General features: G+C 42.6%; 1 protein-coding gene across 29 annotated transcripts in view; it reads left to right on the forward strand.

Moving 5' to 3' along the window:
* Positions 1-1,784: 1,784 nt before the first annotated feature.
* The window catches only part of lmo7a (LIM domain 7a), a 49,513-nt gene continuing 32,956 nt past the window's right edge, over positions 1,785-18,341 (forward strand). For 27 of the 29 annotated variants that reach the window (XM_085765789.1, XM_085765793.1, XM_085765811.1 and 24 more), the window contains exons 1-5: positions 1,785-2,034; positions 2,299-2,413; positions 8,509-8,579; positions 10,915-10,984; positions 15,789-15,895. In XM_085765789.1, the coding sequence (XP_085621915.1) occupies positions 2,345-2,413; positions 8,509-8,579; positions 10,915-10,984; positions 15,789-15,895 (317 nt within the window). In that variant the 5' untranslated portion in view covers positions 1,785-2,034; positions 2,299-2,344. Of the gene's footprint in view, positions 2,035-2,298; positions 2,414-8,508; positions 8,580-10,914; positions 10,985-15,668; positions 15,896-18,341 lie in introns of those variants that run through there. The other 2 variants (XM_085765820.1, XM_085765822.1) reach the window with 2 other exon arrangements.

Genomic DNA, 18,341 nt, shown 5'->3' on the forward strand with positions numbered 1-18,341 from the left:
TTCTTTCATGGGTATTTTCTGTGACACGAACATCTGAGCTATTTGAAAATGATATTGACAGGTTTATGGTTGGATGTCAGTAACTGGAACAGACATACTAGGCCTGTCGGAGCCTGAAGACAATTTGGAGAGTATTCTGGTACATGAGTGTTAAGTCATAAGTGTGAAGCACAATTAACTGTTGAATACTGCAATTTCAGATTTTAAGTTGACGCCCCCAGGAGCACATTATCCTGTATTTACATTTGCTCCTTTGGCAGATGCGTTAACGTAAGTTACAGGTAGGTAAGTATTTTACAATTGGAAACTATGGAGTAAGTAGTAGCCTACTCAATTAACTTGCGTTATTCCTTATACACTACTCACAAAAAGTTAGGGGTATTCAGCTTTCGGATGAAGTTTCACAATGCCCCTTACATGCACTATAACCTTTACAGATGAACTGAATTTGACCTTCTCTAAAGTTTTGAATGCACAAGTCCAACTGTTTAATGTTTCAGTACTTACAACAGAACATGCTGATCTCTAACAAGGTGATTAACTGCAAAAATCACAACAAGTGCAGATGCATGAATCGGCCATTTAATGTTCTGGTTCAACAGTTTGTGTTTAAACAGGCCTCTTCATCATGCTATTCACATTTTGACATGAAAACTAGACCACACCTAACAATCCATCAACGGTACCGGGCCATGTTGAGGCTTCAAATGGGATCTTGTCAGAGGGAAGTGTCCACTGAGCTTAGAGTGTCACAGAGTCGTCAGCAGGTTGAACAGAGTCACAGAAAGACAGAGAAGGGGACGTCCTTTGGCCACATGACAAGTTGAGACATTGACATTTTTTGTTGTGGTATACCCACCACTTTTGTTAGTGTTTGTTTCAATAAATTGTTTGAGATGAAGAATTTACCATTCCATACTTATACTTAAACGCCCTACTTTCATGATATAATATTAATCACTGTAGCATGAACATTTTACATAAATTTCGCCCAAAAGTTGAATATCCCTAACTTTTGTAGTGTATAACGCAAGTTTTTGAGAGTCTTGGAGCACCAAAAAAAACCAACCAAAATTATTAATTAATTAAGGGAAATAAAAGTGCCCTCAAAATATCTTTCATCTGCAGAAACCACCAAATGATAGCTATTTCTACATTCTGCCCTAAAAAGTCTTGAAAATTGCACAGGTATAGAAAAGTCCTTAAGATACATTTAAACAAATTAAAGTCTTACTGAAGAATATTGTTTATACATGCAATCCTGGTGAGGTTTGATTTTAAAAATCAATATGATTCAAAATATTATCTGTTACATTGAAGCATTGTGTGGATCGAAGTTATGCCAGTAAAACATTTTCCAATATAGCATAGGCTATGGTACATTTAATTCCAAGGGTTTTTCTTTACTGAAACTTAAAAACGTTACATTTTAGTTACTTTTTGGATGAAGGCAGTTTTGTGTTCTCAGGCCCTCGATGCGCCCTCACCACCGCTGGGTGGCGCTACAGGAGAGATGATTGTCTTCAGAGGAAAGTTTTCAAAAGGGACCTGAGAAACTTATTGACATGTCGGTTCTCTGAGGTGGACCACAGAGACTCCAGACTGTTTAATATTACAGTGAGTGGGTTGAACTGTAGTCTGAAAAAATATGTAGCTGCTGCCTATTAGTCGGTGTACACTATTGTGCATTTCGCCTACCGTTCGGGCAGCAGTGAAAACCTGGAGGGCAAATGTAATCATCCAGTGCGGGAAATAACAGTGCACTCACAAGCCTGAGTTCACCTGGAAGTTGCACAAGGACCCGTGGGTGGTCCCGGGACCTTACTTTGGAAACCCTCCCAACTCGTGCAGCTTAAAAACTTCCATGAACAGAGATCCTGTGCTGTCAGTGCCCCCCACAGCAGCAGACGAGGTGAGGTGGTGAGCTCACGGGTCTGCGTTGGAGCGTATCGATGCGTAAAGGTGAAGCCGAGGGACGGAGCTGAGCGGAGAGTGCGAAAACACAACACACAGGTGTGTCGGATGAAAGAACAGGTAAGCACCGGGGCTGAGAGATGGTGACGCAAAGTTAGAAAAAGAAAAAGAAAAGGGGGTTGAATGTGTTACTGTAAAGCTGCACCTTTGCATTCATCCTCTTGATGCGCTGGTGGAAATGAACAATAGGAAGTATGTTTTATGAATGGAGAGTGTGATTTACAAGTTCACCTGTGCTCCACCTGGCCGCTTGACCAGTTTTAAAGCGCGCCCATTGTGGCTCCGTGTTTGAAATGGCTCTCGTTTGTGTCATCGGGCCATTAGGAACCGATCTGGCCCGACGGTGCTGCTCGGATAATAAGCTTCTGTGATGGAGTGGCGTGAACAGTCCTCTGTCAGCTGCGACGAAGCCTACTTGGAGGCGCAGAGGTGGATTGAGGTGAGTGGAAAAAACAGTCTAACTATCTCCCTACCTCTTTTTACTATTACTAACCATACTGGAAATAATTTACAAAGTTGTATCTGGTGGTGATCACTATATGACACTTTGGAAAAGTTGTTTTTGTGCTGCTGTTATGTGGAGTTTTTTTTTTTCATGGATTTGGTTAATTAATGTGAACTCTCACAAACTAAAGGAGTATCTTTTTCTTTTTGCCTCTATCCATACATCCTTGATTGAGAGGTATGCTATACTTTAGTTTATGACTGAAAGCTGATCATGTTCCTCAGCTGCTTGCCCTCAAGCTGCAGATAATAGCAGTCTGCTCCCACAGATGTACGGAGGCATGTCTCACCCTTAACCTCATGTCTCAGGTAACTGGTCGGATCAATCTTTTCTTTTAACCACAAGAAATCTCTTGTCTGCTCCTGCTCCCTCTCTCTCTCTTTTAGGTGCATGGTTTCAACTCTGTGCATCGGTGTTTGCTCTCCTTACATTGTCAGATCTTGTCTAGACCTGCTCATCAAATATTCTTTCAATATACCCCAGGCTTTGAGGCTCTAAAATTATTAGAGTAATTAGGAAAACTTCCATGACCTTTTGTCCAGTTCACCTGCTGTAACCGGAGATCAACCCACATCTATAAAATTATAATTATAATTTCTGGGTTTAAATCGCAGATTGTGACAAATACATAAATAAGATTATTACCATGTTGTAGGCATCGGTAATAAGTCAAAATCTGAAAAAGTAGCTATATACTCTTGCATATATGATATGTATGAGAATTTCTGCAAGTGTTTCCTGCTCTGAGACAAGAAACACATTAACTATGAACTACTGACACAGAAAACCAGGCTACTAGCACTTTCAATAAGTCTCTTATCGTTTCTAGTGTGTCAGATTATCTGCAGTCCAACCTCCGGCCAGACTCAAATTCTTTCTTTTCTTTTCTCTTTACATGCGGGTGAAATTATGTTTCCTCATCTCACACATTCTCTTCCCAGCGGGGTGGCTCGGAGCTGCTGCACGGCCGTAACTAAACAAATATTGTTCTAATTTCATGAGGGGTGAATCTGAATGCTTGCAATGTGACATCAGTGTCTCTCACACTTGCACACTGGCCCATTGTAGTGGCTTAGCTCATGGACTGTGGTGGGGGCATGATCTCAGGCAGGGGCAGGGGAGGATTAGGAGAGAGCCTGCAGAGAGCTGGACAAGTTGAACAGGTGAAGGTATATGGATGTGGAGCTGTTGGTATTAACGGTAATTGTATGAGAAGCCTGGCTCGGAGGAAACACAAGAGCAATCAGAGACCAAGATCTGGCACGAGGCGAAGAGTTCCCCTTCAAAGAGAAAGTTTTGTGGATTCTGCCACTGAATGATTAACAAGCTGCTCGGCTTCACAGCACTTTAAACAGAGGCATGTGTGCATGGCGAGGTTGGCGGTGTAGTTAAAAAACTAGACTAAATGGTCTGGAGCCTGTCACATGGACACATTCCTGCATTAGCTGCCATGGCTGTGAACATAGCCCCCTCAGAGCTGGCCGGCTGTCAGCACAGCGCTGCGTCCTACAACCGTAGGCCCTGGTGGAATAATAGAGGTCCTTGTTAATTGAATAGAAAGGCTTCAAGTGTGACTGTTATGACAATCAAGAGCAAGTGGCAGTGTTTGCACAACTTGCAGGGTCAAAAGATCATGCATATGGCTGTGTGTAAACACAAACACAGGCTCTTATGAATAATAATTAAGTTAGTGTGCAGGTGATTATCTAATAAGTGCTGATTTGTTAGATTTTTATATGTATGTTTCACTGTTTTTTAGGCAATGATGCTGTTTCAGTTAAGAATATCAGACACATCAGACCAGTTTTTTTCTGTTTTGGTTGCAATGGGCAACAAAACAGGTGAATACTTAGAATACCTCCCAAAACAGGTTTCGGGCAGAGCTTCCCTTTAGCCACTGGTCTGGTTGATGGTCACGCAACAGCACAGGCTGTGATCTGTATAAGGTGTCAGGCCCACTTTTGATCGTGCGCCCCTCTGTTTTCTTGTTGGCTGGTTCAAAAGGACCATATTGTGTTGCTCACATATTATAGAACAACACAGCCAATCACAGGTAACACAATCCTGTGTGTTTGTAACACTGAACCAACCCGATGCTTCCTTGTGGACTTGGTGGATCTTTTTGTTGGAATTATGTAATATGGCAATTGATACTGCACATGCTTGTGTTACAGCTAACAATTATGTTCAATGTTGACCAATGTAAGGCTTATTTTCTATAAGAATTGGTGTCAGAAAATACAAAAAAAAATGTGGCATCTTCAAATTGTTTGTTTTGTGCAGCCAGCTTTCCAAAACCAAAATATATTCTCAACAAGTCAACGTCACAACAATGTTGTTTCAGAATTTCCAAAACATAATTAAATGTGGTTTGTCCTGTGATTTCCACAAACAGAATTTCCTTCACCTCACTTGTTGCAAACGTCTCAGAGGTGGATATTTCAAAATCTCACAATAAAACAAAAGCCAGCTGCATGGCTAGACGCCACAAAGCGTATACTTTTTTTGTCCCTTCAGTTAAATTTGATCAAAGCTGTAAAAAACACAAAATGGATATTTCCATCCATAACATTTTTCTTCTTTTATTTTAATTTCCCTCTCTTCCATTCAGTAACTTGCGGTGGTCCTGTAGCCGTGCTGCCAACACTCATGGCGTGCTTTCCGTGACCTATGTCACATTGTTGTTTTTCATACCAGGAGCTGTGTGACTGGGCCAATCATTAGTTACCTCACTGTAGGGCCTTTTTTTTGGACTGTTTTCATAGGGAGCAATTAGAAACCAGGCCGCATGCATTTGGAAGTACTCACGTGAAGCAGGACCTCACACAAGAAGCCATTCACTCACCGTTACGTGTCAGTGTAGTTCCATTATTCCGATATGTTGATGTGGCTTCCACAGTGGTATACTGGTATATTTGTCTTGGGTCAGAGCCCTGAAATATTTGGATAATGTCCCCGTTGCCCCCTGATGACCCATACCGCTGTCCGCAGAGGGAACAAAGAATTTTTTAGGAACAATTAGTTTTTTTGGGGGGTGGGAGGGAGGTGTCGGGGGGAGGTGGGCTGCATCCGCACAAACCTTGAATACTGATTTGCCTCAGTGCTCGGCATGAATAAACAATAGCTGTGGTCACGGACCCAGAGGGACTCCTCGATTCCTCTGATTATTTGTCTTCTACCAAGATCCCATTCTTGGTTCACTGCAATACTAATAATTAATTTCACACATGTACCAGAACACTTTAAGAGTCCATAATGAGCTCTGAACACCACATTTATGTGTGTGTGTGTGTGTGTGTGTGTGTGTGTGTGGTGGTGGTAGAGGGGTGGGGGGGTGCGAAGTCATCATGAGACTCAGTTCCTCATCACGTTCAGCAGCACATTCTTGAGGGGAGCGAGGGTGGTTTTGCAGGAAGGCAAGCTGTTTTTGAAATCTCTGCTCCTGCCTGCCTTAAATCTCCCTCTTAAATCAGAGCAGCAGTATGTTGCTGCAGATTAGAGCTGTTATCCCACATGGCAGGTTCAACAGGAGAGAGAGAGAGAGGGAGAGGGGGGCACAGCAGGCTTGATCTGAGGGGGGAGTTAATACCTCTAATGTTGAGGATAGAGAGGAGAAAAGTGTTCTGTTACAGCCGGCTTAGTGCCAGGGTGGGGTCCCAACTTACACACTTGGACTCCGAGAGAATATCTTAATTAGCACCTTCACTCAGTTTGGACATTTCAATAAATGTAAAGTAAAAAAAAAAAGAAGCATCAAAGCAACAAACACCTTCTATAAAAGTGAAACTCATTGTTTCCTGTTCCACCTGTACAGTTTGTTTGCATGTACTTGCTGCCCCACCTACACAGAACAGTAGGGGTCAGGATTTCATATGCCAACTGCAGCGCTGGGCTGACAATACACTGTGCTGTAAAGCCTGTTTGCTCTGTGCGTCAACATGTGTGTGTGTGCGTCTGTCTGTTTTCCTGTTTGGTGTTTTTTCGCTGTCTGGTCGTGATTGTACTTTTGGTAAAGAAGGAGGAGGAGTATCTGATGTGATGATCTTGGTATGTTTTTATAAAGGAAAAACAAATATTTCCCAACAATAGATCGATAATGTCGGGCATTGTACAGAAAGCCTGCTCACAGCTGCTGTATCAACACTTTTATCTTATTCATGTATTACAACATGATGTAATTCCCTTGGAATGATGGGTATTTTTCAGCCGTGCCCATCTCAGGTTTCCCAGGGTGTGCTCTGAGGTGTACTTTGAAAACAATAACAGTGTCTTCCCCTTTAATCTGTCCAAATGCTCCAGTTTCCCCTGTCCTCTTTAAAAATGACGGCCTGTACTTAGCCATGCCAACAATTGTCCCGGCTTTTGTCAGCTGGGAAAAGCGACAATAGTCCTGAAACCAAGAAGCATTTGACCAATTTGGTTGGCACAACCTGTCCAACTTGTTTTGCTTTGTGTGTGTACAGCACACGTGTGTGTGTTTGTACTTTTCTTAAAGGTTCAGTGTGTAATAATTGGCAAGGTCTATTGGCAAAATCTGAATATACAGTACTACCCATGAATATATTTGTATAAGTGTATAATCACTAAAAAATGAATTTATATCAGTTATAATTATTCTTTTATGTATACATATAGCAAGGGTCTTGCTTCACCTCATCGTTAGATGCTCCTGAAATACTCCCAGTCGTGGTAAACAAGTTAAACAAGGCCACCGCCACTGTTCTCAGTTTTACATCATTTCCTGATCTCTGTTCTGACTTTGTTTTCAAGTGTTGGAATAAAAAACAACACCACACATTCTCACAAGGCAACTTATACAGAGCTTATTTTGCAACAAAATATAACATTGAGGCTGTGGCCACAGCCAGTGTGGTCACAGTCTCTGCAGAGGAGGTCACGTTTTCAACTCAGTTTGTTTATCTGCCTTCAAAACTTGACTTAATTCAAATATATTGGAGGAATAGCCAGACCACAGGCCCAGAAACATAGTGGTTGGTCTGGATCCAGATTCAGAACGGTTTAAAAAAAGTTTTCCATACACAGTAAGATGAGGCCCTTTGTAACTTTTGCTGATGTTTACTCATAAACTACTCAGCTAACTATGCAGGAATCGCGTGCATCCATTCATATTTGTCTATTTGGATGTTTTGGATGCACAAACAGGTGCAGAATAAAAACGTGACACTCAGCATGTACTCTAATTGTCGTCCATTGTAACCATCAGTGTTGGACTCAGTAACTCAGGTGCTCATTGGTCAAGTCACTGATGGTAGAAACAGTCCAACAAAACAAAACAGGAAGCTTCCTGAAGGAGCAGCCATCAGCATGAATATGATATCCCACAACAAAGGTGCAGTTTCACATGAAAACAAAACACAATACTCATACAGTACAACCATTGCCTTTCAGTGTAAATACAGGTTGTATGTATATATAAACTGCTGCAGAATGTAGATGTTAAAATGTACAGACAAATGTTATGTTCACAATCAAAGATTATTGTTTGAATCTGTGTCCATACTGTATATATGCATGAGTTTAAGTGTGTACAGCTGCATGTCATGCATGCACTGTTTGTATATCTGCCTGCATAATGGCTCTTGGTGTTCCTGCACTGGTGGTTTGAGATCATGGGAAAGGCATGAGGCTGTAACACAGCGCTGTGTTCCTCCAGCACTCCAGATGCTACCATAGCCTTGTGGCTTTGGGCAGCCTGGCTCCAGAACCAGTTTTAGCACAGCTCTCCCAGCGTTCCCAGCGTCTTTTTAGCATTTAAAGTGAGAAGTACTCGAGCCACTCCAGAGATCCTGAGGAATACCTGAAGGGCTGTGCTCAACTTTATCCTGCAGACACCGTAGGAACTCAGGAGGAAATACCTCTTACTTCCTCTTCTACTGTTCTCAACATCCTACCTTTCTTCTCCAGCCTCCCCACCACACCACACCACCCGCGCACAAACCTCCGCCTCCTCTCCTCACCCAGCCCTCCTTGCCACTTTGCTCACTGTTTTTGTATCCCTTTCTTTCCAGGCAGTAACCAAGAAAAAATTTGGGAGCAACGACTTCCGATCAGCACTGGAGAATGGCGTTCTGCTGTGTGAGTAAGTACTCTGCCTTTCCCAGGCACCTCTCCTAAGCCACTCATTCATACGGAAGCCCTCCGCTCTCCTCCAGGTCTGCGCTCCAATGTAAGTGTCACTGATATTTCCCAGGCAGACCCCCTGCCGGGTCTCTGTTTGTTTGTCGGCCGCACAAAGTGAGCCAGTGTTTCCAGGCAGCACAATGGAGGTTGTATTATGTAGCTGTTTTGATATTTCTACTCTCAGATCTGCCCTCTGTGTGCTTGTTTGAGAATATGAAGTGTGATCTATTTCAAGAGGAGCTGTGTTGTCTGTCTGACAGATGTTACAGATCAGTGGACGGGCAGATTACCATCCTTTACTTTAATGAGAGCTGCGAAAAGCCAAGTAGTGAATAGAAAGCTTCCAGCTGAAACCACATCGCAGAGCCGGAGCTCCATGTCTTCTCATTAGCCTGGGTGCATCAAGAGTTTTGATGAGTTAGAGGAACAAATTTATCTGTGCGGAGCTGTCTCTTGCGCTGATTTACCGACTGCTCTTCTAAGAGTTGTGGTGTTGTGGCTTTTCTCAAATCAGCGATGTGTGCATATGTGAGAGGGATCGTTAGCATGATGCCCCCTTTATACATTTGAATGTGGGCAGCCTCTGCTAGATGGACACAGTGATGTGATTTGCACGAATCAGCAGGAAGCTGTAATTACCAGCAGCCCGTGGAGAATCTCCCGAACCTTTATTGGCGCCGGTTCAGAGAAGAATCCCCTCATTCTGCTGATTTGAGCCTGACTCCACCGTTTGCACTCACTCTCTCTTTCACCCTCTTTCTCTCTGAGAACAACAGAGACACTTTCATTCAGGGAGCTGTTCATGTTTTCTCAGCATGAGGAAGAGGAAGACAGAGATTACATCGCTTTCACCTAAACAATCAGCTTCCAGTCCCATTGTGTTGTGGTTAACTTATCACAACTATTTGGCAAGGAATTTAGTGCGGGTCGCACCTTTTGATTATGTCCCTCTTAGCTTATGGGTGTATTATATCATGATATTATTACACGTTGTTATCCCATTGTTTCACTGTTGAATGACTAAGTTGAACCCAAATGCCTTTTTGCATTCTTTCTTCACATGTCTTATACGCCCACTCACCATCCCGTCCCGTCCTCCCCCCTCCTCCCTCTGTCTGCTGAGACAGCTGCACAAGACTTAACAAATTATTCCGCTTCAAAAAAGGAAATGGTGCTGTTGGGTTTTTTTTGTTGTTACTTTTGAAATTTAACTTTTAAAACATATGAACAATTTGTGAAATATGAAGTATAGTCTGGAAGTATAGGTGCACCGTAGATTTAACCACTCAGCAGTAAATGAGGTAGGTCCATCAGCTTGACCAGGGACACCACTAACTGCTGTTTACAGTACATGTTAATGGGTCTATGATAGCAACCAAATGACATACAGTACGTCGTAAGTCATTAATAATGAAGAATGAAAATGACATTAGTATAAATGCATAAAGAAATGCAACATAAAAACATTTTTTGTTATTTTTGTATTTATACATGTATTTAATCATGCATTACCACATTTATTCATTTATTCAATCATGCATTACAACATATATTCATATATTTCTATGTCTGTTTCTTTATTTCTACATTTATTTATTTCTGTGTCCATATTTTAATTAAGTGGGCGGCTGTTCCTCCTTGGATGGATCTGCTGTTCTGCACAAGAGCTTAGTCTTGCCAGAGTTGGCAACTAAGCAACTTTGACAGTCAATTTAAAGATTTTTCAGGCTTTTCAAAGATGTTTTTTTTAATAAATAATTATTAAATAATCAGTAATGAAAATTTAAAAAAAATGTTGCCACCTTAATATGTGGATAATTTACTCATTTCTAATTTTACATATGAATACAATAGTTTTATCTGTAGCAGATTGTTTGTTTGGTGGGGTATTACTGCTTTTATTTACACAGAAGATCTGTTTTTACTTATTTATGTGTTGTTATGTGTTTTAACATCTTTGAATGAAACCAAATATGTATTGTCATTTATTACAAAACACTACTGCTCACTTTTTCTGAGCATAATCAAGGTTTGTTTGGGGTTGTTTCAGTAGAGGAGGGTATATTTAAGGAGCAGTGGACCCAGAGTGTTTACATCATGGTGCGGCACTGGCCATTTACTAAACTGAAACCAGGTGGCCACCATTAAACCCAGTCGTAAACACACAACACTGAGGCTTTGCAACACTTTTTGTTCATTCCTTGCTAGTTAGACCAGTCTAGCCAATGACCGAGTGCTTTCACTTATACCTCCTTTGCTTTCTCTGATGTCCTGTCTCTTTCCTCCGCTCACAGTCTGATCAACAAGATCAAGCCTGGTGTTATCAAGAGGGTGAACAGGCTGCCTACACCTATTGCTGGCCTGGTAAGTTGCTTTCATTTTCTTTTTTCTTTTTTTGAATGAAACCTAAATGTGAGACTGCATGTACTATCTTAACACACATCTCATCAGAGATTTGTTCCTGCACGTTTTTTTTTTAATCTAGTTTCAGTTTTCATGCGCAGGTGATGTCTGTTGTAGAGCAGGTGTGTTCAGAAGCAACGAGAGAGATGCAGCAGTTGAGCCGAGTGATGACAGGTCTGAGGCACAGCTGGCAGAGAGAGAGAGAGAGAGAGAGAGAGAGAGAGGTGTTTGCTTCAGTGGCTTGTCACACCTCATATGCATCCACACTAATAAGTTCAATGAACACGGAGCAGCTTGAAAGGCCACTGGCAACATTTGAGTGCACCCGAAATGTAATGTCTGACTTCCTCGAGGCTGCGTTCAATCAAAACTGTCCAGAACAAAAAGTCTTTGTGCTGGTATGATAATAAGATCTTTGATTGATTGATGGGAAGTCAGATGAGTTTGGTTGTCATCAGTTTTATTGAATTATTCAACCTTTCCATATCTGGCATTGTCTTCAACTTTAACCAGCTGTGGGTCCAGCCAATTGGGACCACAGCGACTCAGTTGAAATAAATGTTTTGGGAGTGTCAACATACAAGATCTCGGGAAGTAGAGGGTTGAAAACCCTACCTTAAACCCATCCCTCACAAAGCTCTCTCTTGTGGGAGTAATTGAGTCCAGCTGTCTGGAGGAATTAAAGAGAACCCCAACCCTAACCCAGGGAGTGTGTGTCGGTGGGATCAGTAACACTCGACATGTTTGGAAAGACAATGACATGCTGGCAGTGGGAGAAAGAAGCTGGCACTTAGGATAGATGTAAACAGTAAACATAGTATTTGCAGGGCTAAACTTTACCGTCATATCTGTGTTATGACACAAATCAAATTTCCTGCCAGTTTGTTTTGGACTGTTGGTAATATAACGGTCTGGGCACCTGCTGAGGTAATGAGGAAAAGTATCTCCTCCATCAGTAGCACTGGTGTGGTATTTCCGAGACTTGGACCCAAACCTGAAACCGCTTGATCATAAATTCTCCCGCAAATGTGAAGACTCCTGGTTGGCCTGCAGCTATCAGTTACTGCCAACCACATGGGGAGAAGTGCAGAGCTCTCCAAATAAACCCCGCTCACTCTCGCTCTGCTGTGAGAATCGCTTTTCTCCCACAGCAGCGTTGTTAAGGTTCCTCAGTCCTCTATCTCTCATCTCTATAAATATAAATGACTTGGGGAATGAGGGATTTAGCTGTGTTTTCTTTAAAGTAATCCAACCATTCAATGCATATGTTTGGACATTTGTCCCCACATGATGGGGATTACTGCATCGGGTTTGTCATAACGTATGCTAACTATCTCTACTGAGGGTTGTTGGAGAAGAAAAGCACTGGAAAAATGCTTTGCTCTTGTAGTATCTAAATTTCCCCAAAAGGCACATGAAAGGAAAACACAGTGGAGAGAAAAAAAAAAGCCAGAGCAATGTTACAGATAATACAAAATGGCTTTAATCACTACAGAATGAAAGGGTCCTTGCAAACACGCCTCATTAACACTCAGATATGAACATTTTCCAGCGTTATGCTCACAACTGTCATTGTTGTTTTGCTATCTGAAACATTTCCACGCTCCAAATCCATACCAGGCTTCAGCTCCGACGGAATAAAAAGCACCAGTGAGGGAAAAGGAGGAGGAAAAAAAAAACGGAAATCTGGTTTTGCAGAATATTTAGCAACATTGGCTCCGGCTCCGGGCCTATTCTTTGGCTTCGCTTATGTCCAAGGGAATGTTTCCCATGTCAGCACACTTCTCTGCCCCGTTGTTGATCACTCTGTGAGCTGTGGGTTTCAGTCGTTGCTGCCCAGGTCGGGCCTGGTTCTGCTTTTAACCAGCGCTGGGCAGGAAGATGGTGCACAAACCCATTGCTCATTGAGGCCCACTGGGCTTAAGCCAGGGGGTGGCAGAGTTAAAGATGACTTCATCTGCCTCTGCCCACTGCACATACATTGTAATCAAGATGCTGCTGGTTGGTTGGTTGGTCCCCCCCATGCACCAACTCCTTGGTGAGGCAGCAGCAGTGGGAGGAGATAAACACTTCCAATGACCCTCGGGGAGTCTTTACTCACCTAAATGTCTGTGTAATCATCTGTGCAATGACAAGCATTTTTACCACGTTTTGTTACTGTGTTTGTGTTGTATGGGTGCGTGTTATGACTGGAGCGGACTGTTGGCGGAGGGGCGGGGGAGTGTCTTGCACTGGGCCTGTTTCAGGGGAGGCAGCATTTCAAGTATTCCACCTCCTCTAGGTTTATTGTGACAGGATTTGCAAATGTGTAGCCTGATATTTTAACCATAGCTTTGCTTGGTGCGAGGGGTCAGTCGAGGGTAATTGTAGAGTATGCCTATCTTAGACAAAGAATGCAGTGGTAGGAATAGAGTGACCACAATGTTACCAGAATGAAGATCCTTTTATATCAAATCAGACACCTTATGAGTCGGATCTTTCCGTTTCTCTTGTGTTAAGTGCTTAAATCGGGGTCCTCATGAGAGGATTAGACCCTGCTGGATGGGTACAGCATATTTAGCAGGATTATGTGCAGGCACAAGTCAGCATAACATTCTTTCAACATCATTATCTCTGCATGTTCAGGGACCAATTGTTACAGGGGAGAGAGGAGGGGGCTTTTAGTTTGTTCATTATGCTCTTGAGGTGCAGTGACATTCATGCCAAGGTGATATTAATTATCCTTTTTTTATTTGGTTTTATTGCACTCGCCTAACATGAGGTTTTGCTTCACAAGGGCCTAATGTGGGAGCTCCTTCTCGAGATAGTCATCAACATTTCAGCAGCAAAGCTTCACAGTCTTTTATGGCCTGCATCTGTCAGAACATTAAAAACACAGCTAGATCTGGACCAATGCATGAGCATGGACAGATGTTGGCTTATTAGAGGTACACTGATGTCACCATATATGTTGGTTGAGGGAAACCACTGCACAGAAACACAAATAATTACATATAAAGAAGTGATTTGGAAATGTTTGCCATTGCTTCATATCCAACCTTTCCCAAAGGAGTGGAAAATAACTGAAACTAAAAATAGAGTTTCAAATCAAGTCACTAATGATTCAGAATGAGGTATTAAAAGAGGCAACGGAAACCCATCCATCACCCACAACAATAGAGCTAGTTCCCTGCGTCAATGTTGTAGCTGAGTAGTATACTGTAGGTGCATGCATCTGACTATCAGCTAATATATTTTTATCAGCCTTTATGGACTATAAATAATGGATATGAGTATCATTAATGATATCTAACAGAGAGAGTGCACTCAAAGACATAGGATGAGGGTCAGTACTACTTATATTCTCAAAATGTCACATAGTCAACAGTCACATAGCCTACGGTATATTTTCATGTTTCTGTTTGTACACGCTGTACTCACTGAATAACTGTAGGTTATGAATTCATTGTCACACACACGTGAACTGTGAGCATGTGAACTACAGTAATAGAGTGACGTTCTCATTGTCGTTTAATTTGCATGTAATTAACTCAGTTGCTCAGTCCTGTTCTGTGTCAGCCTGGAAAAGTACATAATCATTGTCTATTACCAAGACAAAGCAGGAGATGCCTTCATGTAAAGGAAGAGGGGAGGGGTGGTGGTGTTTGATTCTTGACCTCTGGGGGCCCACAGTGACCCGTAAGGTCCTTCAAAGTGCTGTCAAGGGACAAGCAAAGCTGTTAGTAAGAGAAGCCTACAGTGAGAGGTCAGCGCTCTCCTACCATTTGCTAATAAGCATGTATGCTATTTAAATATAGAACAAGCTACCCCTTAATCATTCCAGCCCATGTTGAAACCATGTGTCATTACATGAAACCCTCTTAAGCAATGCTTTCCCAATGGGAAGTGCAGACTTATAAACAAGACAGCCGGCATTACAACTGGAAAAGTCATAACCCCAGGAAGGCATGGTGCTTCTGCGGTTAAGATATGTTTGAAATGCGTGTGCGCTGTTCGTAGCAGAGCTCAACATGTAGTTTCGACCGTTTCGCATTGCTCTCGCACATCCCTGTAAATTAAGTGCACATGCATAGAGTTTTATGAGATATAAAATATGAAGGAAGGAGACAGAGAGAACCCGTCGCTCCACTCCCATGTCCTCATTGCGTTGCTTCAGGGAAATATTTGTCAGTTTCAATCACACGACCTCATGTTTCATAGCAACCAAAATGTCTCCAAAATACTCCACCACCCCACAGATTCCACAGGTATTCTCGAGTGAAGGGCTTGGCAAGGGAGGGAGGGGACAGTTTCAGGGTGTGAGAAGCAAGAGACGACAGCTAGCAATATGCTGTGTGTGTGTGTGTGTGTGTGTCAGCTCTGCACTCGCATGGCCGGTTGGGTGGAACTTGTGCAAAGCTCTGATGTCATCCTTCCTGGTTTTGGCTCTGTCTCCACCCTAAACCCAGCCCACAGGTAGCTTTGTTGCTGTCAGTCAGCTCCTGTCACGAAGTCTCTCCCCACCCACCCACCGCCCCCACCCCTGCACTGTAACTGCATGTGTCTAGTGTCTGTGTGTTTGTGTGTGTTCTGCATTGGGTCACTACTCACTTTGCCACACACATGCTCCTCCCCCCCCGTCCGTCTCTGCTGTGCTCTCTCTGGTGATATGAACTTTGGAAGCAATGAGTTGTAGGCTGCGTCCCTGCCAGAGAATTCTTCAGTGATTATTCTGTGTGCCTCCGAAGGTGGACAACCCTCATCCTTCGCTCTGTTCTCTGTCCAGGACAACCTTAACGTCTTCCTCAGGGCCTGCGGGAAGCTTGGACTAAAAGAAGCGCAGCTCTTTCACCCCGGAGATCTTCAGGATTTATCCACAAGAGTCACAGTCAAGTGAGTATCTAGTGAGCCTTGTAAGTTTCCTTTCTACATCTGAGTTTTCTTTTCCCCCCTCAGCTTTTTTCAGTCTCTATTAAAGCCTCCATTCTTCTGCGCAGCAAGGAAGGATGATTGTTTACATGTTTCACGCACACATTCAGTGTTTTCGGGGCACATGGCTTCTCATGTGAGGCATGGTGCAAGTGAAATGCAGAGGTGTTACAAGAGGTCAGAGCTATTTTCAGTGGACATGTATTCTTGTGTTGGCAAGCACCTGTTGAAGCACGGTGCTGTGTGTTTGTAATATGATGGAGAGAATGGCGGGTGAAACGAGTCCCACAAGTCAACGGAGAAAAGGAGGATGTGCAGATTGAGTGGATCACCAATCTAATCAAATTCACTTCCTCTTGGATGGCAACTTATCTTCTCAGTTATAAAACAGCAGCGTTAGAGGTGGTAAAACAGAGAGAGAAGAGAGAAGACAGACACAGAGAGAAGTGGCATGATGTTCCACAGTGTTTATTATTTTTCAGTTGCCCTTTTGTGTATTGGCGGAGAGACATGCGGTATGTCGAACAACCTGTTCAGGTTTTTACACAGGTGTGCCTTCAGGAAGGGGGCAGGTTGCCGGTTGTTGGACTTTGATTGGACTAGCACTGGGAGGCAAATACAAATAAATGAAATAATGCAAGTGTGGATCTTTCTTTGAGTTTCTGCTTTACAAAAAATTCCCATGATACCGCTGGACAATGCTGTCAGTAATTCCTCTGTCACACTTAACAGCCATGTCGAAACCGCCCGGTCGTCACAAAGACATTTACAGACGTAGATGCGCTGTACATGGAGCGGAATATGATACAAAATAAACAAATCTGCCTGCCTTTTATCGAGACACACCCTCTCCCACAGCAGATACGGCACTATCAGTCACAGAATGTCTGATTCACTGTCATAAATACAGAGATAATTCATTTACAAGTCTCCTGCCCTGTGTGTTTTGCCCCTATTACATAATCTTGTGGTACGATAGGGTAACTGACTAGTTTCAAAATTGTATCCACAGTGTGGGAAAAGGATACTTACACCCACATAACCAAGACTATAGTTAACCCAGGCTAAATCCGAGATATATTATTGCCAACTGCGCTTGTGAAATGCCGTTCATTTTCCAATTATGTTTGGATCGAACTTCTCAAGCATGAAATTTTAAAATACATGAGTCCCATGTGCATTTTTCTCAGCATACCACAACTCTTTAACATGTTTGCATGCGGGGGTTTGTATCAGAGGGGGCTCGCAGTCCTATTTTTAGGACCTGGGGGTGACTTTGACAGGCTGGATTGATTGGAATGGTATCAGGACTCACGACAGAGGAGCTTTTAATAGTTTGACGTCTCCTTCTAGTACATTCTCCCCCCCACCCACTGTGTGTGTGTGTTTGTGTACGAGCATGAGAAACATAGAGTGTGGTTATCAGCTGAGGTTGCGGATTTGTCACCGCGTCTCATGCGGGGGTTTGTGAAGGGAATCGGTCCATTCATACAGTAGGAGGAGGATGTGCAGTAAGTTATAGCTGCACTAACACTCGCCTCCTGTAGCTGTTTCCTCTGTTTTTATTCATGCATCAGTTTTGCAAAAGTCTTTGGACACAATTTTGTGGGTTTCCCAGCTGCAGTATTTATAACTCATGCAGAAAGAGAGATGGCACACAGAGAGTAACACGAGGAGATAATCCCAAACAAGGCTGCAGGGAACCAATGGAGTTAATTCACTGTTGCTTATCAGAAACCAGGCAAATGAGCGCAGCACAGACAGAGAAAGGGAGAGGGAGAGAAAGTTGTGTCTATCAGCTGTCTTTACCCCTGGTGTGTGTCCAACCTCCACTCCCTTAAACCCAGCCTGACAGGTGCTTCGCTCAGCTTCCCTGTTCTCTGTTTCAGCAGCAATGACTGTTGTCTTTCTCATTAACTGTTCTTGTCTACTTGGCGAAACCCACACCTACAGTTTAAAACAACCACTTGTCACTCATCTTCTACCGCTTCCTTGTCTCTTATATATACAGTATATACTTGTATTCTATTGCATTTGTATTGTTTTAATTCAGTGTCAGTGTTTCGCTTTCCAAATTACTCTGTACCTGCCCTGACCTGTATGGAAGGTGCAAAACAATGAGAGAGTGATTAATTGACATTGATAGTAAAGCTGAAATGATTAGTTAATAATCAGTTGGCTGACACATAATTAATCAGCAACTGTTTGATAACTAATTGTTTAAGTGTTTTTTAATGGTTCCAGCTTCTGTGATGTTAATATCTGCTGATCTTTGTTGTCTTCTCAGTGATGGTCTGGCAAAACGAGAAAATTGAATAGGATAACAAGAAGATAAATAACATTGAAATAGCATTTAGAAAACACATTTAAAATGATATATTAATCAATGGTAAGTACATTTAAGCCACAG

This window comes from Trachurus japonicus, chromosome 21, assembly GCF_045865225.1.
Source record: "Trachurus japonicus isolate A0001 chromosome 21, Traja_1.0".
Classification (NCBI taxonomy): Eukaryota; Metazoa; Chordata; class Actinopteri; order Carangiformes; family Carangidae; genus Trachurus; species Trachurus japonicus.